Source organism: Mustela nivalis (assembly GCF_964662115.1).
Source record: "Mustela nivalis genome assembly, chromosome: 7".
Classification (NCBI taxonomy): Eukaryota; Metazoa; Chordata; class Mammalia; order Carnivora; family Mustelidae; genus Mustela; species Mustela nivalis.
In genome coordinates, this window is record NC_139026.1 from 75,696,960 (window position 1) to 75,722,054 (window position 25,095).

Consider the following 25,095-nt stretch of genomic DNA (forward strand, 5'->3'; position numbering starts at 1 on the left):
TTTATTTACTTATTTGAGAGATGGAAGGCAAGCAAGCGATCATGGGCTGGGCAGGGAAGAGAGATGGGGCAGAGGGAGAAGCAGACTTCCCACTGAGCAAGGAGTCCCACACAGGGCTCAATCCCAGGACCCTGAGATCATGACCCGAGCTGAAGGCAGATGCTTAACTGACTGAGTCACCCAGGCACCCCGCAGGGCTTCCTTTTTAAGGCACTGATGTTTCAAGTGTGAAGAAAATGGGACTGAGTAAGAAAAGAAAACCAAGGAATCTCAGGGAGTGTGGGTGACCCTAGGAGCTTAGAGGGAGCAGGTAGCCTTGGAAAAAAATGGAAAAGTTTTGTGGGTGAATTAGCAGCTATTTTGATTCTTGTTTTCTTGGCTGATGATGGGGTTATGTGTATCAGCTTGATAGGTGGCTAGATTCCATGGCCTGAGAGAGCTGGTCCTGCAGTGTGGCCATATCCTGTCCATACCAGGTCTTGGTGAGAAGCCAAGATGATTCAGGCAGTTGGGCCTCATTATGTTATTCCTTCTTTGCCCTGTGATAGTTGAGTTTTGAGATAGCTGGTTAGGGTCTTATACAGAATCTCAGATTCAGCATGGTATGTAAGCGATGGGCATCAGTGGCTATAAGACAGGGAATGGTTTGGCAAAAGTGTTCTTTCTTAAAACAATGAAAAGGCGGGGCGCCTGGGTAGTTCAGTGGGTTGAGCCTCTGCCTTCGGCTCAGGTCATGATCTCAGGGTCCACATCGGGCTCTCTGCTCAGCGGGGAGCCTGCTTCCCCCCTCTCTCTGCCTGCCTCTCTGCCTGCTTGTGATCTCTCTCTCTCTCTGTCAAATAAATAAATAAAATCTTTAAAAAACAACAACAACAATGAAAAGGCATATAAGAGTGGCAATTGATACCTTTTCTTCTAGTATTTGTTTCATCTATAAAATTAAGGGGTTGAGATAGATAATTTCTATGATTTTTTTCAGCTCTGAATTTCTGTGTTGCTCTGTTTTTGAGTTACCTAGTCTACTTATTTTATCTATTTGTCCTTTACTTTTCACATTCTTTCTCTTTTTTAAATACAGAATAATCTTGTTCAATTACCATAATTTTTACTTAGCCTTCAGGGATGTGTATCAGCTGTTTTCCATTTTTTTCGTCCTTTCTATTTCTACTCTGGTCACTCACCTCCAGCCAGGATAATCCACCTGTTTTCACACTTGTATTATGTCCCTTGACAGTTTGTTTGTTTTAAGATTTTATTTATCAGAGAGCCTGATGCAATGCGGGGTCTTGATCCTAGGACTCTGGGATCATGGCCTGAGCTGAAGGCAGAGGCTTTAACCCACTGAGCAACCCAGGCGCCTTTCTTTCTTTCTTTCTTTATAACAATTCAGTGTTCTCTTTTCCTGGCCCAAACTTATTTCCCTTCTGGACTCACTTTACTTCTTTAATCATTGTTAAATGATTTTTGTTAGAACTGACTCATTGAGTTTGTTTCATTGACATATTTGTACTTGGCTTCAGAGAGCAGAACAAGGCCCAGTGGGTCCATGGGAGCCAGATTTTGAGTCAAAATCAAGAACTAACAAGTATAGGTGTGCAAGAATGGAACAAGTGTGGTTTCTTTAGGAAGTAGTGAGTTCCCTGTCACCCAAAAAATTTAAGGAAAGGCTAGCCACATGCTAGGAATACTGTCTGGAAGGTTCATGCTTGGAAAGGAGTTTATATGGGATGATCTCTGTAAGTTCCCCCCCACCCCAATATGAGTTTTTTTATATTATCATTTCAGGTATTCCAAGTAATTTCATATTGTTGATGTTTTTTTATGCTCCCTTCCCCACTACTAGATCACAGTGATTCCAATATGGTTACACTTTCCTGTTTTAATATTTAGCATTTTGCTATATTTATGGCTGTTGAATATTTAGAATGTTTTCAAAGTATATGAAAAGTTTATCTTAATTTTGATTATGTCTTACTTGAGTTTCAGAAGAAAACTGATGCATAATAAGGAATTTAAGATGACTACATCTGTAAATTTGGGGAAGTTTCCATGAAATTTTGTACAGTTTGAAGCTACATGGTTACATTGAGGGGGTCTTTGGCATGGCCAACTATTTGCATTATATAGCGATCTGAGTTTGGGTTTTGCTGTAGGTTGCCCATGCCTCCTGTTCTATTTCATTTATCCATTCAAATATTTGTATTGAGTGGCTACTGTGTTGGGCACTGTGCCACTTGCTTGAAGATAAAAGTACTGAGCAAGACAGACAAGACAGAGTTGCCTGAATGGAGCTAATGTTTCAGACCTAGGAGATCATCAGCAAGCACATATGCACTTAGGATGTGAGGAATGCCGTGAGCAAAGAGATGGAGACCGGTTGGGAAAAGTGTGATCAGGAAACCCTCTCTGGGAGGTGATATTTGAGCCCAGACCGGAATGATGAGTCACATGGAGACTGGGGGAAATGAATTTTAGGAAGGAGTACAAGTACAAAGATCTTGGAACTCTGTTTGTAGTTGTTAGGAAAAATGATGGGTCACCATGCCCCGTTCAAATAACCATTCATATTTGAAAAATGACCATCTGTAAAGTACTATATTACCTTCAGCGCTTTTGGATGGGATTTTGGATCTTAGCATAGGAAGTGTTTAAGCAAAGCTTAAATACCCTCCCTGGGATCTTCTTTTAGAAGAGCTGTGTCAGAATCAGTGACTTTCTATACAGACTACTCTTTACCGTCACCTGGGTGATTTACAAAAATACTGCCGCCTTGACCGCACTCCACGATAGTTGAGAGTCAATGGGGGTGGAGCTGGTGCTTTATTATGTTAGCCCTTCTTCTCTCACAGGTACAGCTGGAGCTGAGAACCTTTCCTAGAAACTTCCAACTCTAGGAGTAAATGAGTCCACTGGAAGAGAAGCTTTATTTGTTTTTTTAAAGACGATTTATTTGTTCTTTATTTTTTGAGGGGAGGGGCAAAAGGAGAGGAGAGACACAATCCTAAGCAGACTGCATGTCCTGCATGGAACCCAGCGTGGGGCTGATTTCACGATCCTGAGGTCATGACCTGAGCCGAAATCAAGAGTCAGATGCTTAACCGACTGAGCCACTCAGGCACCCCAGGAATAGAAGTGTTTTGGAGAAAAAGGCTGGGAAGTTATGAGCTAATATGGAAAACTTAATTGCAGTGTCTTTTTGCTTCTCCATTTTCTAGCGATTAAAATGCTGTAAAGCCTTTCAGAAAACCATCAAATATCAAAAACTTGACTGTACTAGACAGAGATGTATATTAAATGTGACTGTGTTTATTCTTATATCCTCCGGGGTTGTTTAAAGTCTTTTGAAAGTTGTTTCCTTTGTTAAATCTGTTTTGTGGCTTTGTTCTGCTTGCAATAGCGTACACAAACTTTACGAGTTTATAAATAGGGTATTAAAAAAGATTGCTTTGTTACATTGATTGTTAACTTCTGGGGTTATTTTCAATTGCTCTTTGGTTATACATGCTTACAGTTTTCCAACACTAGTTTATGGAGAAAAAGCACTATTCTAAAATGTAATATTTAACTGCTGTGTTTCTATCTTTAAATTTAGAACTGAAAATAAGAAACCTGTTTACATTTATGGGAAGTACACAGTAACAGCAATTTCCTTAAGAACGTTTTGTTGCAGTTTGGTGTGGGTCTGTAATGGAAGGTTCGGAATGATGGGTCTTTGTTTTTCTTTTTCATACTGCAGACTAATGTGGAATCAAATGCCACTGCTGAAGAGCCAGCCCTTAACCATCAATTTTTGAAATTGAAAGAGGTTTATATTATAACATGGATGTGTGTTGTTGATAAGCCTTACTGATTGTCATTCTCTAGAAGGTTTTAGGAGATTTTTTTATTTAAGTTGACCTCAGTGTGAGGTAACTAGATGGAGACAGGACTGTACATGACTTCTTTTGTTGAGCTGAAGATACTGTCATCTTGTGCATTATCTCTTTGGCATATACAACCATTTTTTCCTCTTTAAATCACAATCTGGCTTGCTTTCTGCTAATGCTGATGTGTGTGCAGAGCTTTTAAACTCAAAACCTCAAGTAAATATAATTAGGAAGGAAAAGCAACCATTAGAGAGGCAGAAGAAAAGGGATATATTGCACTTGAAAACCAATTCTTAAAGTATCTTTTGAATTTTTGGCTCTTTGAATTATTTTTAAAAAATTGATACAGTTTCTTAAGTAGTGGTGGTAATTCAGAATTAGCTATGGTTTAATGATCTGCACAAGAAGATCCTCTTTCATTTAATATTTTAAGATAATTTAAAGAACCCTTTCCTAAGGGAGTCCTCAGGTCATTTGTCTTAGTCACTGTAATTATTTCCAATCAAGTTATATGTGTGTGTTTTTCATTTTAGCAAAATAAATAATATACCTTGCAGGTCACTTTAAGTGTTTGGGGTAATTTGAGCTATTATTTGCTAGAATTGAGACCAGGATCTCAATGCCACAATTAAATTTTTAGACAATGGTCATTGTAAGACATTTCAGGAAAAGACAATGAAAAGAACTCTATACACTTGAGATCTTTGTCATTGATCAGTTCCAAATAAAAAAAAAATTTTTTTTTAAAGATTTATTTATATATTTCAGAGAGTGAGAGAGAGACAGTACGAGGACGGGTGGTGCAGAGGGAGGAGGAGAGGGGAAGCAGACTCCCCGCAGAGCACTGAGCCCAACATGGGGCTCAGTCTCCTTTCAGGGAGATCGTGACCTGAGTGGAAACCAAAAGTTTGATGCTGAACAAACTGAGCCACCCAAGTGCCCTGAAAAGTTATTTTCAATAGAGGGGTCAGAAAGGCTTCTAGAAAGGGATGGCAAAGAGGCCACCTGGCTGTCTGGGACTGGATGAAGGGGTGAAAAGTAAATAAGCACAGAGACAATGAGGGTTAAATGATGAAGCAGCTTTTAGATTGTAACCAGGACTTGCCTTTTGCTCTGAGTGAGATGGGGAAACTTACGGAGAATTTTGAGCAAAGGAGCCACAATGTTCTGCACTGTATTTTCCCATAGTGAGATAACCTGTGCACACACTCAAGTAAGACTTCACTTCTTTCCAGGAAAAAGAGTTTATGTTAAACTGGTAGCTCATGAGATATGATGCATTCTTCTTTTTTTGTTTTTTTAACTCTCTCCCCATGGCAAGTATTTAATAGATGTCAGACTATTGATTTAGGCTGGAAAAAAAGATGGCGTTATTAAGATAGCCAGTATAGTATTTTATTTAAAAAATATATTTATCTAAATAAATCTATGTGACAAACTCATAACCCCAAGATTAAGAGTCATGTGCTGTACAAGCTGAGTTAGCCAGGTGCCACAGATAGTCAGTTATTTTGAAAAGAGGTTGGATTAGACCACTTGTCTAAAAAATAACCATTTTAAAAATTGAATCAGTTTATTAAAAACATGCTGTGTTGACTTTTCTGTTCTTTTTGTCCCTGAATCTTTAACTTTCTTTTATTTTCTATCTCTTATTTTGGACCATCTGAGCCAGCCAGTAGACCCTAGTCTAAGGTGACATAAAGACATCGTAATATGGATTCTGTGCCATTGTTGATATTCTAGTTTCTGAAGGACTGGAATGGGTGCTAGTCATTATTTCATTCATTTGTGTACCAAATCTTTTTATTGAAGTGTAGTTGACATATAGTATTGCATAATTTCAGGTACAGAACATAGTGATTCAACATGTATATACTTTATTTATTTTTTTTTAAGATTTTATTTATTTATTTGACAGAGACAACGAGAGAGGGGAGTGGGTGAGGGAGAAGCAGGCTTCCACCTGAGCAGGGAGCCTGATGTGGGGCTCCATGCCAGGACCCTGGGATCATGACCTAAGCCAAAGGGAGACTGTTAACACCTAATGACTGAGACACCCAGGTGCCCCCATTTATATACTTTATGACATGATCATGATAAATCTAGCTACTGTCTGTTACCATGCCATGAAGTTGTTACATATTTGTATATGCATTCTCTACTGTACATTGTATCCTCATGTATTGTTAATTTTCTAACTGGAAGTTTTTACTATATTAAATATTTAGAGATCATCAGCTATATGCTAAGCATTATGCTTATTATACAAAAATGAGGAAGAAATGGGCTTTAATTTTTTTAGTTATTTACTCTTAGTGGCAACAGACATGAACGAAGGTGATTTTATTGGACAGCTGATGGCCTTTCGAGTCAGAATGAACTGTATTTAAATCTGTTTAGTGGCTATGTGATCTTGGGCTAATCTTAAAACTCTACGAACCTCACTTTTCTCCTCTGTAAAATAGAGGAAGATAATAATCATGGGCATTAAAGAAAAATCCATGTGGAGCCTTTAATGGAGTCCTTGATACATAGTAAACACTTGATAAATGATGGCTGTGATGGTAATAATAATAAAAAAAAAATTGAACCAATAATGTGTTGGCTATGGTTGATAGGACATGGAAGTGGAAGGCAGCAAAATCACCTTTAAAAAATCAGAGAAAACTTCCTGATCAAGGCAACTGTGAGTGGTCATTGAAGAACAAGTAGGGATCTTCCAGGCACCTGAAGAGGCAGAGTCATTCAGGAAGAGGGAAACAACATGTGAAAGAGGGAAGATTGGAGGGATTGTTGCTTGTCAGCCGCTGTGTGTGGTTGCAGCTGAAATGAGATAAGAGGTGGGATGGGCCTGAAGAGATGGTTTGGGGCCAGACAGTAAAAGGTCTTGTAAGGAGGTTGTCAGTCCCCACCAGCCAAGGGCTTGGTATAGCTGACTCTGATGTCTGCCATGGGAAGGCTTTGACAGTGAGAGGAGGCCCAGCGACATTGGAGGAAGGAGCATCTAAGGAATCAGGGGTCTGGAAATACCTGTTATTCCTCTGTGCTCTGTTTTTTTGCTTAGGGTTTGTTTTTGCCTCATGGCTTTTTGTGAATTTCTCCAAGAGTGGCAGCTTCTCAGTCTTCCCACCATTGTGACCAGGTTGCCCAATTGCCCATTAGTCTGGGTCCTCATCGCCCACTGTCCTTTCATGGCATTGGACTGGTGCTGCTCCTTGGGGTCTTCACCCCAACCCCTCCAGATTCCTGACCCTCAGCTCTGAGAGCCTGTAGTGCCCTGTGGGCTTGACTCAGATTTGAACGTGTTGATCAAACCTTTGGGTATGTTAAGCTCCGTCCATACTAGGTTTAAATATTCTCTGCTGTTGGCTTTGCTAATTAATTGCCATTTTCTCCTCTCTCTTGTCTTTTCTCTCAGTTGCCATGGATTTGGCCTTAACCTTCCTTTTCCTTCTTTTCTGCAAGAATCTCTCTTATGGCCCCAGAATAGGAGCAGGTCACTTGTGGGAATGCGAAGGAGCTTCAGTTTTATTCTGTTGCTGTGGGACAAGCATTGAAAACTTCAAAACCTCAAAGCACAAAAATAATATAATTTTAAAATCATGTTTTAAAATCATGACTTTGGGCTTTTGATTCTGGCAGCACAGTGGTGTAGGACCTCTAACTTATAAGGGCCTATTTAGCCAGAGCGACTCCATCTTGGTTAAAAGCCATTTTGTTGTTTGTGCAGGAAAACTTAAACTGACCCTGCTTCCCCCCCCCTTCCCCCCCAACCCCACCCGCCGAGAAACTTACTCAGAAGCAAGTCTGGGAAACCAGTAAAATATGGTCAGCTAGTTCCTAATAACAGAGCCCAGAATACAAAGCCAGGTCGGCCAGTTCCCGATAACAGAGCCCGGAATACAAGGACGAGGCAGGCCAGGTGTAGACATCCACTCAGTAAAAGTACACATATTGTCTCCCTAACCACCAAAGAATGTAAACTCTGCCTTTTGGGTGCCACACTTGAGTGCCAATTCTGACCAGAGTAATAGGTTAGTTCAAACAGCTACTATAGGGTAAATTGTAATTCAGTTGGCTACCTGCATGTGACCTAACAGGACTATGCAACTTTCTCTGTGTGTTACAATCTCATTGGCCACCTATGTGTGGCCAGGGCCAGGCTTTTACTCTATAAAAGGTAGTCTGTAAGCTGGGGGTGGTTGCTCTCTTCAGAGGTGGCCCTGACCGGTCAGTCAATCCTTGAGCCTGTAAGCTGGGGGTGGTCGCTCTCTTCGGAGAGGGCCCTGGCCGGTCATTCTGACTTCTAATGCTCACCGTAGAATAGAGCTTTGCATAACTTTCACCTTGTCTCCGTCTCGGTCCCCTGGCCGATCAGTCTAACTTCTAATACTTATCAGAAAATAAACCTTTAAATAACTTACACTTTGTCTCAGTCTCGTTTCGTTTAATAACAGGCCTAACATAACTAACTCTTCTGCTGGAAACAATTAAGAATGTTGGATAAAATGTAATACTGTCCCTTAAAATGCAGGCTACTTAGTGGCTACTTAGTGAAGATTTTCAGAGGCTAAAACTGAATTAAAGGAGAAACCCGAGGAAATAAAGAGTGCATCAGAGCTGACTTTGGCCTTGAGTGCATTTGCTGAATCGGGTAAAATGAGCTTTGTTTCTGTGGACAACTTAGGGTAAAGAAAGTAGGAGAAAGACAAAACATAGGATCCTCCTAAGTTTGGGCCCCAAAGGACTTCACACTAAAAATAAGGGACAATTGGATATATTGTCTTTTCTTACCTTTAGCACCTGACTATGTGAAAAATTGGGTCTCTTTCCTCAGGCTTCACACCTCCCACCACTGGCTTTCACAAGATTACAGACTATTCACACAGGGAATGTGTGTGGAGGTGATGAAATCCAAAAACCCCTAAGGTCTTAAAGTCAGAATTTAGTTTGGAGTGATTGCAGGCTGGTCATGCCTGCAGACATCTGTCAGAAATAAATACAGACATATTTTGAAGAAACCTACTACTTGGGGCACCTGGGTGGCTCAGTCGTTGGGTGTCTGCCTTCAGCACAGGTCATGATCCCAGGGTTCTGGAATTGAGCTCCAGGGTCCAGCTCCCTGCTCAGCGGGAAGCCTGCTTCTCCCTCTCCCACTCTGCCTGCTTGTGTTCCCTCTCTTGGTCTCTCTCTGTCAAATAAATAAATAAAATCATTAAAAAAGAGAGAGAAAGAGAGAAGAAGACTACTGCTATGGTGGCCCTAGAAAAAATCAACACGGCTCAGGTCATGATCTCAGGGTCCTGGGATCGAGTCCCACGTCGGGCTCTCTACTCAGCAGGGAGCCTGCTTCCCTCTTTCTAAAAACTATGAGACCGTGGTGTAAAAAAAAAAAAATTGCAAAATATGCAAGGAACAAGGCACCATTGACTCCACCTCTTTGTCATTACTTTGTATTGTTAAACTACAGGATATTTGGCTGACTGCTGGATGTGAAAGTGGGTCTCATTGTACCTTTAGTTTGCATTTTTGGGACTGTTGATGAGGTTAAACATCTTTGTAAATATTTATAGTCATTTATGTTTCCTCTTCATTGAAATGTTTTCTTGGGGCACCTGAGTGGCTCAGTGGGTTAAAGCCTCTGCCTTCGGCTCAGGTCCTGATCCCAGGGTTCTGGCATCAAGCCCCACATCAGGCTCTCTGCTCAGCAGGGAGCCTGCCTCCTCCTTTCTCTCTGCCTGCCTCTCTGCCTACTTGTGATCTCTGTCTGTCAAATAAGTAAATTTAAAAAAAAAAAAAAAGAAATGTTTTCTTGTGTGTCTTTTGCCCATTTTTCTATTGGAGTTGTTTATATTTTCATACTGATTTGTAGGAGTGTAACTGTATTCTGTAGACTAAGCCTTCTTAGTTATATGTGTTAGAAATCTCTTCCTAGTTTATGGCTTGTCTTTTGATTCTTTCTGGGGTGTCCTTTGATGAAGAGAATATAATTTTCATTTGGTTGATATATCACACCTTTATAGATTCTCTGTTTTGATTCTTGCTTAAGAAATCCTTCCTTAGGGGCGCCTGGGTGGCTCAGTGGGTTAAGCCGCTGCCTTCGGCTCAGGTCATGATCTCAGGGTCCTGGGATCGAGTCCCACGTCGGGCTCTCTACTCAGCAGGGAGCCTGCTTCCCTCTTTCTCTCTCTCTGCCTGCCTCTCCATCTACTTGTGATTTCTCTCTGTCAAATAAATAATAAAAATAAATAAATAAATAAAATCTTTAAAAAAAAAAAAAAAAGAAAAAAGAAATCCTTCCTTACTATGAGGTCATAAAAATATTCCTCTAGGGGTGCCCGTGTGGCTCAGTCGGTTAAATGCCTGCCTTTGGCTCAGGTCATGATCCTGGGATCCTGGGATTGAGCCCGGCATGGGGCTTCCAGCTCAGCAGGAAGCCTGCTTCTCCCTCTGCCTGGGGCACCCCCAGCTTATGTGCTCTATCTCTCTGTCAAATAAATAAATAAAATCTATAAAAAAAATTTTTCACTTAAATTGTTTTCTGAATATATTGCCGTTTGCCTTTTGTATTTAAAACTTTCATTTTCCTGGAGTTGACATATGTGTTTAATGTGAGATAGAAATCTAATTTAATTTTTTTCCCATAACTTTTCCATAAAACTGGAGAGCCACTTATCTCAACACCAGCAGTTATTGAACAGTCCTTTCCTCCACTAATCTTTAAAGTCTGCTTTGTTATAAATCAAGTTTCTATATGTGCATAGGTCTGTTTCTGGACTATTCTATTCCACTGACTGTTGGTTTATTCCTGTGCAAATATCACATTGTCTTACTGTTATGATTTTATAATAACATTCTTTTTTTTTAAAAAAAAAGATTTCATTTATTTGACACAGAGACCGTGCACGTGTGCACAAGTACGGGGAGTGGCAGGGAGAGGGAGAAGCAGGCTCCCAGCTGAGCAGGGAGCCTGAAGCGGTGCTCCATCCCCGGACCCTGAGATCATGAAAGCCACCCAGGTATCCTTATAATAACATTCTTGATAGATGGTGGAATATTCCTTCCTATTTTTCTCTTCTTTAGGACCCATTGGTTTCAGAAGTCATCTTCTTTGCTCTCATTGACTCTTTGCTTTGATAGGCTTTCAACATTTACAAAGAAGCAACAAGTGAATGAGAGCAGATCATACTGTTTATTTCTATCTCCCCAGTAAGTGTTAAGGAAAAGGATGCCAAATGTTTGGTTGTGGCTGATGTAGACTTTGCATACGTTTTTATAAGCAAAGCAGGCAAGCTCCAACAAAGGAACTTAATTGTCTAATTAGATGTTATTGGAAACCCTAATGGGATCTGTGCTCTAATCCTTAGGAAGTTACTTTGGAGAAAAATTTTATTTAAGGGCTTTTCATAAAGTATTACAAAATACAAGTTCTCATCTCAGAAGTATATTTGTTAGGCTTTTGAGCAAGCACATGCATATTTCTAACTTAAGCATCTGGAATATCTTATTACCTATAGCTCTGTAAAAATTCTTCCTTTATTTTCTTCTCATTATAGTTGTTGGAAAAACAAATTCGTTGACTAATTCCCAATTCCCTGGTTTATTTACATCATAATATAACATCATAACAACATCATAATATCAGAAAATTTAAAGCTTTTATGGAAAAGGCTCAGATGCAATATTACCTAAGTAGGAATTAACTTATTTTTTATCATTTGATATGATTTTACTTTTAGTATTATGAAAATTGTAATTATTCCTCATCTTACTTTAAAAAAATTTCTAGTATTAAAAAAATTTCTAGTATTATTTGTGCTCAGTTTTAAACCAGTAATTCTCCCTTACGATTATATTTATATAATTAAAGCTTAATTACATTTTCAAGTCCAAATACTTGAGGTTTTTTTTCCCTTTCGTAATATTAACTTTATGGAGAGGAAAATTGAATAATGCAGCATCTCTTTTACATGAAAAAACAAGACTTCTCCAGTTCCTTTTCTCTACCTTTATATTTTTCTTATCCTCATTTATCCCCTGTCTTCATTAACTTTACACTAGAATTTTGAGGATTTAATGGATTGTTACAGAATGAACTCTAATTAGGAGAAAATTCCCAAGAGCATTTATTAAATGTCAGTGTGGGGGAAATATTCCTAAGCAAGATATGAAACTTGCAGTCAAAAGGCAGGACTGACACATTTGGTTACATAGAAATTTAAAAAAATGTGATAGATACCATAAACAAAAGTCAAAAACAAGCAACAGACAGAAAAAATAATGCAACATGGATGACTTATGAAGACTATTATCCCCAAAGTACAGCTCCTACAGGGTGACTAAAAACAATAATGTAGAAGAAAGGGCAAAGACTAAATGGGCAAACAGAGGAGGATTCGCAAATAATAACATCTGAAAAGATGCACAATCATAGTAGTGAATGCAAATTAATAATAGTGATTTTTTACTTTTTCATCAATCGACTTACAAAAAGTGAAAATATTGATAATATACAATGTTGGAAAGTGAGTGGGAGTGGGAGCATTCTCATACATTGCTTATTGGAGCATGAATTGCTCTGAGTTTGAGAATGGCATCTGGTGGGTCACCTGAGTGGCTCAGTCGGTTAAGCGTCTGCCTTTGGCTCAGGTCATAATCCTGGAGTCCCGGGATCAAGCCCCCCATTGGGCTTGCTGCTCACTGGGGAACCTGCTTCTCCCTCTCCCTCTGCCTGCTGCTCCCTCTGCTTGTGCTCTTTCTCACTCTTTCTGTCAAATAAATAAAAATCTTAAAAAAGAGCGAGAGAATGGCGTCTGGCAGTCTATATTATTATATGAAATACACATAGTACTTGAGCCCAACAATCTCACACAAATCATAGGTTATTGTATTCCAGACCCCAGATATCACTGATTGAAGAAAAGCACTTAGCATGTAGTATCTAATCTAGACTCAATCCAACTAGAGGTCTTATATGTGTGGAACATAAAAGGAATCAAATTATACTTTCTTCTTTAACGGACTTCCATATATTAAAATAAATATTGCTTTGGTACACTTCATAAATGCATATTATAAAATCTAAATTAATCCTCCATATCCCCGCTTACCCCTTCTTCCTTAGCTCATTTCATAGACCTGTCTTGAAACTTGAGATTTAGCACTTTCAAAGTGTGTTTGGAAAATAGTTTTTTAACATTGCATTATTTTTCAACTCTTTTTGGTCTTGAAAATATGTTTTGTGAGCATTTCTGACAAAAGGTGATTCTCATTCATCTGGTGGATTAAGGAGTTGTTTACGTCAAGGTAAAGTGGACTACCATCACCTGTGTTTACTTTTGCCCTTGGAAGCACTTCTACCCTTGGTCTACTGACCATGTTAGCCAAAAGTGACACATTTACTGTGAGGCTTACAGAAATATGGTGCTCACACAAAAAAAATCAAAGCAAAACAAAAACAAAAACAAAAACACCCTCTTTCACATTCTCTGAAAGAGTAAAGTGGTGACTTAGAACATTTACAATTTACCATTACAGGGTGCCTGGGTGGCTCAGTGGGTTAAGCCTCTGTTTTCGGCTCAGGTCATGATCTCAGGGTCCTGGGATCGAGCCCCATATCAGGCTCTCTGCTCAGCGGGGAGGGCTTTCCTCCCTCTCTCTCTGCCTGCCTCTCTGCCTACTTGTGATCTCTGTCTGTCAAATAAATAAATAAAATCTTAAAAAAAATAAAAATAAATAAAATTTACCATTACCTCTCTGTGCTGTGGAATGATGAGTAGGTGACACTGTACATCAAAATGAAGTTTTATTCGTTCCTAACCCTAAATAAGAAAAGTTATTATAGATATTTATTCATCTCACAGATGATTATTGAACAGCTGCTCTATCCCAGGCATTGTTAGGTGCTGTAGGTACAAATTCCCTCAAGGGGTTGACATACCAATGGGGGAGAAAAGCAATAAAAGAGTAAACAAATAAATAAAAAATTTTTGCATAATGATGTATGCTAAAATGTGAACAAAGCAGGGTAAAAAAGTAATAACACTGGCAGGGATGCTCTTAGGGGAGGCTATTTAAAAAATGAGGGCTGGTCCATCTTCAAAGGAGATGACTTCCCAAGTGGTGAGAAGGAGCAAGCCAGGAAAGATTTCAGTGTCCTGGGCTGAAAGTAACTGCAAATGCAAAGACCCTGAGGTGAGAACAAGCTTGGTGTTTGCAAAAATGGCATGGATATTCCTGTTGTGTGGGTACCGTGATCCTTTGTAGTGTAGAACTGGGCTGTGTTGTGGGGCCGTGGGTTCTTTGGTGCAATGTTTCATGTCCCTGATCTGCTGCCTACTAAATGCCAGTGGTGGCCCCCTCCCAAGTCATTGTGATTACAAAAGTGCACTCACTGTACACCATGGTGACTGTAGTTAACAGTCCTGTATTGCATATTCGAAACTTGGAAAGAGAGTAGATCTTAAAAGTTCTCATCACAAGAAAAAATTGTAACTATGTGCAGTGATGGATGTAAACTAAATTTATTGTGGTAATCATTTTGCAGCATATACATTTACCAACTCATTGTGTTATATACCTAAAACTAATACATTGTGTTTTTTTTAAAGATTTTATTTATTTATTTGACAGAGAGAGACTACAAGTAGGCAGAGAGGCAGGCAGAGAGGGAGGGAAGCAGGCTCCCTGCTAAGCAGAGAGAGCCCTATGCGGGGCTTGATCCCAGGTCCCTGAGATCATGACCTGAGCTGAAGGCAGAGGTTTAACCCACTGAGCCACCCAGGCACCCCGACTAATACATTGTTATTTGTCAATTGTATCTCCATTAAAAAATAAGTAAATAAAAAGAAAAGAAACACAAAGCCAGAAACATTCTCACACATTTTGAATACTCCTTATTCCTCCTGCAAGGTGCCAGTCCTGCCCCCCGATGGAGAATCTCTGAAAGCTGGAGTGAAGGAGTTGGGAGTAGGGATGTTAGAAATTAGAAAGGAGGGTAGAGAGGTGAACAGCAACCAGGTCCTTGAGCCCTGGCAAGAGATCTGCATTTTATTTTAAGCATAATGCGCAGCCACTGGAGTGATGTGATCTGATAAATGTTTTAAAAATTCACTATGGCTCTTCCCCTTACAGACTGTGGACAGAATGAGATAGACAAGTTAGGAAGACTGTGGCTCCAGTTCCCGTATTAGATGGTATGGCTTGGACTGAAGGGAACCTCCTTGGGGGAGGGGATGATCTCATGCAGGGTACTGAAAGATTTGATAATTACTTGGACGTGAGAGCAAAAGAAAATTAGGATGGCTCCTGGTTTGGGGGTTTCTTAAGACATTAAGAATAATACAAAGAAATCATATGATAAGGAGATTAGAAAATGAAGGAGAAGGATAACATTTCACAGTTCTATTTAGAGATGAAATACTCCATATTTGTTTGAATTTTCAAATTCTTATGGACCCCAGTTTTGATGTTCTTTTTTTTTTTTTTTAAGATTTTATTTACTTATTAGAGAGAGAGAGAGAACACAAACAAGGGGAGAGGCAGGGAGAGGGAGAAGCAAGCTCCCCGCTGAGCAGGGAGCTTGAAGGGATGCGCAATCCCAAAACCCTGAGATCATTACCTGAGCTAAAGGCAGCCAGATCCTTAACAGCCACCCAGGTGCCCTAATGTTCTTCTTTTTTTGGTTTTTAAGGATTTATGTATCTGAGACAGAGACAGAACAGAGACAGAACGGACAGAACAGAGACAGATTTATGTATCTGAGATAGAGACGGAACAGAGACAGAACGGAACAGAGACAGCACACACACGGGGGTTGGGAGACAGGGAGAGAAAGTCTTAAGCTGACTCCACACAAGTGCAGAGTCTCACGGAGCTCAATCTCATGACCTTGAGATCCTAACCTGAGTTGAAACCAAGAGTCAGACACTTAACTGACTGCACCACCCAGGCACCACCCAATTTTGATGTTCTGTTTAAAAAAGAATTTTAAAATATGTCAGCCAAAAGCATTTAACATTTGGAAAGGATTCATGACTTTGACAGATAAATAAGCATCTTCCTATAGTTATTATGTTCTATGATGTAATTTGCTGGAATTAAGTTGGCTACATTTCATGATACACATTGGGTATATAACCATATTTCTTAGTTTTCATTTAAAAGCTAAATTTAAAAGTTAAGTCATTTTCTTCGTGTGAAATTCCTTCCTATGAAATCAAATACTCTTTTAATATTCTATGAAGGCAACCTCATCTAGTTATTAAAATGGGTGTATTTTTATAGAGAGAACATGAGAAGAGGGAGGGTCAGAGGGAGAAGCAGACTCCCTACTAAGCAGGGATCCTGATGCAGACTCGATCCCGGGATTCCAGGATCATGACCTGAGCTGAAGGTAGTTGCTTAACCAGCTGAGCCACCCAAATGCCCAAAATGATTGTATTTTTAAAACTAAAGAGTTAAGATGCAATGTGTATATTCTAGATTAGGAACATGGAGATTAGGGCATAAACACATCCTTAAAGTGGAATTAAGTCTTAAAAAGATGTCTGGTAGGAAAAAAACAGCTCTCTTTCCCCTTCAGTGTGGATCTTTGTTGACTTACTTGCATTGCTGTATCATTCCATAGTCCCAAGGGGCAAGGGAGGCAAGTGTACTAGACTCATGAAACTATGTTCAGGCTGTGATGACAAATGAGAGTCCATCCACTGCTGGAATATTGTGTTTAGGCATAATCCAGGAACAAAGAGGTAGCAGATGTAAGGATAGAGAGCTCAGCTTAATAGGAAGAGAGGCCTTAATAGGAAGAGGGTTACGACTAGAGTAGATGAAAATTAGCAGGACTTCCGAGGAGAGAGACTCGCTCCTTAGCTACTCACTAAGGGATGTCCAGGAAGTGAGGCAGGTACTCGATGGACTTTGGAACAGATGATGTCTAATTTGTTTTCATACCTGAGATTCTGTCATTAAACACACCTGTCCCATTCATAGTGCAGAATTAAAATAAAATCCTGATGACAATGGTTGCACCAGTCCTGTGGCTTGCTTTGCAATGACTGCTTGGTTGTTTAACCCTAGGGGTGAAATACCATAGTGATGGAGAGCATGCCAGTCAGACTGGCCACCTGTCATCTAGAGCAGAGATTGCAAACTGCTATCTCATAGGCAGAATTCAGCCCAGTGATTAGGAAACATTTGATTTAGGGAGCTTCTTAAAAAAATAATAATAATAATATGGAGAGTTATATGAAAAGACTGGATTTCAGAACTCTCTCAAAAAACTGGAAGATTTCACAAAGCCCTGGGTCTACATTCTGCATGATAGCAGAGCTAAGTGAGTCTCCTTCAGAAAGGGCATGAACCTTCAATTAGCCACAGTCCCCACCATCTCATCTATATCCTCTTCTATTTTCCTCATTTACATCATCTGCCACTTCCCTATTGACATTTGAGTTTTGACTTCTGATCTAGATGCTGACACTCTCTTGCCCTTCTAGGGGATAAAAAATAGAGAAAGGCAAGTCAAGAATGAGAAAGTAGAAGAGGTGGAGAAGCATCATGGTGTCTTACAGAGAGCCCTGGACTTGGATTAAGAGGGCCCCAATTTCATTCTGAGTTCTATCTCTTACATCTTGAAGACTCCATTTCTTCATCTACAGAACAAGAACCATAAATAGGACTGATAATTCTTTTCGAACAAGAGTATATACAGGAGCATCTGATATATAACTTTACCCAAAGTATACCTTCTGGTTAGCTGGTTAGCTGATATCTGTGTTTTCCTATAAAACTTAAGGTAACTGTAATGTTCCCCTGTTCTGGGGCCATTGATATTTGTTTGTTTTCTTTACTAGATTCTTTACATCTTATTCAACTTTATATCACCAAGCAATGAACTTGACATTTTGATGAATAAATGTATTTACCAGTGGATTTTAAGGGTGGAGGAAAAGAGAATAGAGAAAAAAGGAATGACTGGTCACCTCCTGCCTTCCCCTACTTCAGATACCTCTCCCTCTTCCTCCAGACCCTCAGCCTCCTAGTCTTGCTGTGAATCCTAATCTCTCCAGAAGAATGTCCAGCCATATTGACTTGGACCACTTTGTGCCCAGGTTGTACATTCTTAAGAAAATAAGGATGTGGTTAAACATTTGCCAGTTTCTTATTTAGAAGCTTTGTTACCAGCTTTGCTTATGGTTCCAGATGTAGCCGTTGATATCTGGAGCTTGAGCACTGTTTCGTTTATCAAGACTCTGATTTCCATATATACAAGACTCTGGTTACCTTATTAACAAGTTATTTTGCTTTTGTGACCTGGAGTAATACTATCAAATATTTACTGTAGTGATTCATTGCTTGGATATATACTTTATATTTTTCAAAAAGGGAAAAGTCATAGCAGAAAGAAAGAGAACAAGCTAGTTAGTCTGGTTGGTTGTTTGTCCTACTGGAGTATCTGACCTGATTATGTTACCTCCTATAAAGCCTTTGGTACTTAGTTTCACCCAATACACAGTGCAACATATGTTACTTTTTGCTACTATATCATAAATAATACTTAATTGTATCTATTCATTTAAATGGCCTCTTTTCTGTTTTCTAGCAGTGTGGCTATAGTAGGTGCTCTCTGGTTTTTAATTCATATCCCCTATTTACTGCCTAGGAGACCAAAGCCAAACATTTAAACTGTAAAAAATTACTAAATTGTGTTTGCGTCAACCAAACACTGAGTATTGTGCTAAATACTTAATACTTATTTTAATACTCTTAATAGCCTATGAAGTATATATTTGTATTATTAAAATAAATTGCATTGTATGAATGATAAAAATCAGGGCACAGATAGAGTAACTTGTGATGTAACAAAAATTTGAATCAGCGGTGTGACTTCAAAACTTATGTTCTTAAATAATAGTATCAATAGCAACAATAATAATAATACTATTATGGTGGGGTAATAGCTTAGACATACATAGTGCTGGTTATGTGTCAAGCAGTTCTCCGTGTGCTTTATATATATTTATGTAGCTCAAACTAATTGAGCTGTGTTGGTTTTTTTTTTTTTAAGATTTTATTTATTTGAGAGAGAGAGAGAGAGAGCACAGAGGTAAAGAGGGAGAAGCCATTCCCCATGAGACTGGAGCCCCATGTGGGACTCGATCTGAGGATCATGACCTGAGCTGAAGGCAGATGCTTCACCAACTGAGCCACCCACGTACCCCTGAGCTGTGTTTTTTTAAAGTTCATAAAGTTGTTATGAGTAGGAAATGTAAATGTGTGTGCATATTTACTAATGTATATATATGCTATGAAATTATACAATAACTATAAATTTCTTACATGGCATTATTGTACATTCACACATAAGAATGAAGAATTTGTAATTTTTATTAATTCATAGACTATAAAGTAAGCAGGATGGTAGAATTTGCTGCTTGCAAGAAAGCTGCATGTGCATTAATTTCCTAAAACAGTATGCCAGGAATAACTTGGTCTTTCTTTAGTAAGTTTGTAGTTCAATTTCCATTTTCTTGAAAACTTTTTACAAGAGAATTTACTCGGTGGTCTTATCTAGAAACTGCATTATAGCTTCATAAGTGGGGAAGCTAATCTGTCCTATGCCCTGTGGTTGTTAAGGTAACTGCTTTTAACAAGTGTTCCCTATGCTGCTGAGTTAGGTTTTACTGCACCATCTGTGGCTAACGCCGTCTTTTCTAATGTAGACCCATACTGTTTCTGTGAATTTGTGTTTGTTGTTATTTCAGAAATTTTAAGGCATTGCTTTTATGGCCTCTCTTTTTTCCTTTTGTGAGCAGCATAAATAAAAAAAAAATGTTCTTAAATTAAATCAGCCTTTAATACACATCCCTAAACTAGGTGGTAAGCTGCTTTAGACCTTTTCCTCTCCCTTTACACCTAGTCATGGCTCTATAAATACTTGCTGATTGATTCTGAAGTTAAGGATTATTTTTATAGTAGCATATGGTAGACTTAGAAAAATGTATCGGTAGTGGAAAACTTGTTGGCATGTATCCATTTTCAGGTTTTTCTAGAAGGTCTTCTACCAGATGAAAAGCAGCAGAACCATCTGTCCTGATACATTGGACAGATCTTAGCGGTCCTCCTTTGGGTTGCACTCTTTGTAGTGGATTGCCTTGCTGCACTGTAATTAAGTCAGGCGGCGGGAGTCCCTGTATGGAAGGGGCCCTTCCCTGCTGGATAAGTACCATTGCCTTTGTGTTATATGTCATGTTATTGTGGAGTGGGTAATTTTTTTTCCTGCATGGGTCTTGATTTAACAGCAGGATCCTCTGGGCTTCCTCCAAGCATGTTTCTTGTTTCCCTGAAAATATATGGTGGATGGATTCTGTCTCCAGATTATGAAAAACTATTAAATGAAAGCTTTTCTTTTTCTCATATTCAAAACAATGCTAAATGTTTGTAATTATACTCACAATGAGTTACTTGGTTCACTGGCTTCTTTTCTGTTCTGGCAAAGATGGAATTTTTTTTTAACATGACAGATAAATTTTATAAAGATTTAATATTTTTAAAATGCCAAGAGTCAAGAATATAACCTCTTTACATGCCTCTCGTTGTGGTCTAATAGAAGAAAGGCTATAAATGAGACTTATGATTGGATACATTTTGTCTCTTATTCTTACCTTCCTAAAGCCTTGTCTCCTCCTTCAGCCATACGCCTCTTTCTGCTCCCCCATTCTCTTATTCTGCCAACTCTCTAGACCCCACCTGCTTACTTACTGTCTGTTGTCCTGCCCCACAGCAAGGAGACTTTCTTGTACCTTAATGTCTTCCCGGAATAGTCATCTCCTTCTCTTGGCCTTGCTTGTCTTCTCCTGCAGCCCTTTGGAGAAGATATTGCTCTTTTCTCCCATATCCTATAAACCTAAGAATCCAGAGACAAGGGCATATTTTCTTTTTCTTCCTTTTTGCAACATACAGATGATTATTCCTCTTTCATTGCCTCTACTTTTGTTATATATCCTTGCCTGTAGTCTAGTTGGACTAAATAGCTCAGTGAAAAAGAATAGACTGAAGGGAAGAGGTTAAATGGGGAGACGTAAGTGGGAAGTTCATCAGCAAATATGCTATGATATGATGCTGTTACTTCTTAAGATTTTTTTTTTTTTAAGATTTTATTTACCCATTTGAGAGAGAGAGGCAGCACAAGCAGGGGGCAGAGGAGAGGGATAAGCAGACTCCCCACTGAGCAGGGAGCCTGAAATCGGGCTCAATCCTAGGATCCCGAGACTATGACCTGAGCCGACAGCAGACACCTACCTGAATGACTCACTCAGGCACCCCAAAGATTCTATTTATTTATTTATTAGAGAGAGAACAAGCAAGAGAGAGTGAGCACGAGCTGCGGGAGGAGGGCAGAGGAAGAGGGAGAGGCAGACTCCCTGCTGAGTGTGGAGCTGGTTACAGGACTCCATTCCTGGATCCCGAGATTATTTTCTGAGCTGAAGGCAGTGGTTTAGCTGACTGAGCCACCCAGGTGCCCTGGTGCTGTTACTTCTTTATGAAAATTTTTAACCTCAATTATGAGCTCTCAATGCTGATTACCTGGCTGCATATAAAGCAACTCCAACGGGCGCCTGGGTGGCTCAGTGGGTTAAGCCACTGCCTTCGGCTCAGGTCATGATCTCAGGGTCCTGGGATCGAGGCCCGCATCGGGCTCTCTGCTCAGCAGGGAGCCTGCTTCCCTCTATCTCTCTCTCTCTGCCTGCCTCTCCATCGACTTGTGATTTCTCTCTGTCAAATAAATAAATAAAATCTTAAAAAAAAAAAAAAAGCAACTCCAAGAGTGATCATATAAAGTTTGAATATTTAATTTAAGGGTAGAAATAATATTATTCCATTGGTAAGATGCATAATTTCACTTTGAAATGTCTGTAAATTCAGTCAAAATGGGCCTCAGTTTTCCAAGAAGCATTTCACGGTGCTTTCATTTCTTGCAGGAAATCTTCTCAGGCATGACCTTTTGAAGTCTGTTATCACTCTGAGGATATCTTAATAGGAACAAACAGGTGATTAGAAATGTAAATTATGAAAAATGCTAGAATTGTGGCCATAGGTACACAAAGGAGACAGAAATCTATGCCTTCTTTCCCCCAAATCCCTACTTATTGGATAGGTAAAACGTAATATGCCATATATAGTGTTTTGAATTTTTATTATTATCTTTAAAAAAGATTTTATTTATTTATTTGACAAAGAGATAGAGAGCATAGGTAGGCAGAGTAGCAGGCAGAGGGAGAGGGAAAAACAAACTTCCCAACAAGCAGAGAGCCCGATGTGGCACTCGATCCCAGGACACGATCAGGGATCGTGACCTGAGCCAAAGGTAGATGCTTAACTGACTGAGCCACCCAGGTGCCCCTATTTATTTTTTTAAAAGATTTTGTTAATTTATTTGACAGAGAGAGATCATGAGCAGGGAGAGGGGCAGAGGAAGAGGCAGAAGGCTCCTCGCTAAGGAAGGAGCACAATGCAGGATTTGAGCCCAGGACCCTGAGATCATGACCTGAGCTGAAGGCAGATACTTAACTAACTGAACCACCCAAGTGCCCCAGTATTTTGAATTTTTAAATTATTAATAAGGGTGAACAAGTTGCTTTGATATTGTTTAACCATTAAAAATTCCTCTTATGTCAACTTGTTTTTGGTGTATGTGTCCCTTGCCTTCTTTTTTTTTTTTTCCCATTTTATTGTACTTTATTTCTTTTCAGTGTTCCAGAATTCATTGTTTATGCACCACCCCCAGTGCTCCATGCAATATGTGCCCTCCTTAATACCCACCACCAGGCTCACCCAACTTCCCACCCCCCTTCTTGCCAAAACCCTCAGTTTGTTTGAGTCCACAGTCTCGCATGGTTTGTCTTCCCCTCTGATTTCCCACAACTCATTTCTGCTTTCCATCTCCCAGTGTTCATGTTATTCCTTATGCTCCACAAGTAAGTGAAACCATATGATAATTGACTCTCTCTGCTTGACTTATTTCACTCAGCATAATCTCTTCCAGTCCTGTCCATGTTGCTACAAAAGTTGGGTATTCATCCTTTCTGATGGAGGCATAATACTCCATTGTATATATGGACCACATCTTCCTTATTCATTCGTCCATTGAAGGGCATCTTGGCTCTTTCCACAATTTGGCGACTGTGGCCATTGCTGCTATGAACATTGGGGTACCCTCTTACACTATTGGTGAGAATGCAAGTTGGCGCAGCCACTTTGGAAAACAGTGTGGAGATTCCTTAAGAAATTAAAAACAGAGCTTCCCTATGACCCTGCAATTGCACTACTGGGTATTTTCCCATAAAGATACAGATGTAGTGAAAAGAAGAGCCCTTGCCGCCTTATCAAACTGCATGTCAATGCTTCCATTGAAAGAAGTGCCATAATTTGAGAGGATCTTTATTTTCTAAGCAGACAATTTCTTTGATTCAGTATTAGAAGAACGAGATCTATAAATAAAAAGCAAAATGTTGGGTATTAGTTTCTTTGAATGAATAAAATTTTACATATACTTCCTCATCCTTACAAGGTTACAGGCTTGAGTGTGTATAGTTTTGGCATTTGAACGAGCAGAACTAAACAAAAACAAAAACAAAAACAAAAAAAGATGTTTATAACCACAGCAGCAGCATCCTATATAGCAGAAGAAATGTACTAACTTAAATTCACTGACTGAAAACTCAAAATTTTTCAATGTCATTGAAATCTTCCTTTGAATGTGCAAGTTTCCTTGATTCAGAGGAAAACACGTTAGAGAAGTTTACACTAGTTATCTTCTATTTCTGTAAAAGTCTCTGAAATTCAAAGTCTCTTACCTTTGGAGGGATAAAAGTTCAGAGCCATGGTTCTCTGTTTTGCTCTTTGCCTTTGGCCCAGTGGTTACCTTTCCTGAGCCCTTGGCTTTCCATCTGTGAACAGAAGGCGCTCCATCTGCTGTCTTAAAGTGAAGATTTATAATTCAAGCAAGACACTGTTTTGATCTTACACTCCGTTTTTGTAAGATTCCAACTTAAAATTAAGAAAATGGAATTATTCAAGACTTTATTACCTCCTCTGTAGCTTATTCAGAGTTTATATTTTTTATTTATTTTGTCCTGATATCTGCTTTTGACCAATTTGTTGTGTTTTTGTTATAGCTTAAACAATGTGAAATAATATTTCAAAACAAAATGCTGTATTTGTAATGCCCAATGAGAAATCTGATTTAGACACCTCCTCCTTTGGACAAACTTCAGTAACACTTACCATGGTATCTTGTATGTGTTGGTTTCCTAACCTTTTTTTTTGCCGATTATCTGTGAGCTTCATGAGCCAATGATCTTTGTCTTCCGTGTTTTTGTCTCTCCCTTGGTGCTTACACATGGCATATGATCAAACAAATGTTTGCCGAATGTATGAGCTAAATCATAGTCTAGTTTTAAAAAAAGGTATAAACCTCATCAGTGTTTTCGATTTTGCCGAATAGAAGTTAGTGGATTCCTTTTAAATAGAGAGGACAAGTTACAGTGAAAAACACATATTTCTGCATAATGGCCAACTCTTCAAGCTCTGGGAGGCGGTACTGTGCCATAAATAGGACATAGCTTAGACAGTGAGAGTCACGTGTTAGGACAAATTGTATGAAACTGCCTTTTTTTTTTTTTTTTTTTAGATCAAAAGCAATAGGTTGAACCATGTGGAATTGCAGTATTCTAATATATTGAACAGAAAAGGGTGAGTGTGAAGGCTTAAAATTTAATCCATTTTGAGGACCTTTGTTATCTGTGAACAAATGACATACAGGAAAAAATCTATTCATTTAAAAATTGGGAACAACGCTTCACAGTACATAGTCAGGAAAAGAAAAAGTACTGATTGGAATTCTTTCTTGAAATATATAAACATATGAAAATGTTGATAAAAGTAACAACTAATTCTTCAAATTAAAAATGGATGCTTTATTGTTATTTATAACATATAGCCTTAACTTCACATCTCAGATCTCAGATTAAATTTGAAGATTAATTGTTTCAAGGCTTTAATAAATACTTTATTATTAAAATGTTCATATGAAGCATCCAAAATATAGACTGCCTTTTAAATTTTATTTTCTTTAATTTTTAACAGTCGAACACTTTTAGATCCTTATCTGTCAGGGACTTTGGGTGTAGTTGGAACCATCTTTTATAGACTTTATGAACTCTTGCAC

The 25,095-nt window shown here is 39.0% G+C and overlaps 1 protein-coding gene across 11 annotated transcripts in view; it reads left to right on the forward strand.

The window, feature by feature from the left end:
* Window positions 1-25,095, forward strand: part of BICD1 (BICD cargo adaptor 1) — a 221,657-nt gene that overhangs the window by 7,024 nt on the left and 189,538 nt on the right. The window contains exon 2 of one of the 11 annotated variants that reach the window (XM_082738620.1): window positions 2,970-4,427. The exons of the other annotated variants lie outside the window; for them this stretch is intronic. Within the exon in view, the coding sequence (XP_082594746.1) occupies window positions 2,970-3,005 (36 nt within the window). The 3' untranslated portion in view covers window positions 3,006-4,427. Of the gene's footprint in view, window positions 1-2,969; window positions 4,428-25,095 lie in introns of those variants that run through there. 11 annotated transcript variants of the gene reach the window in all.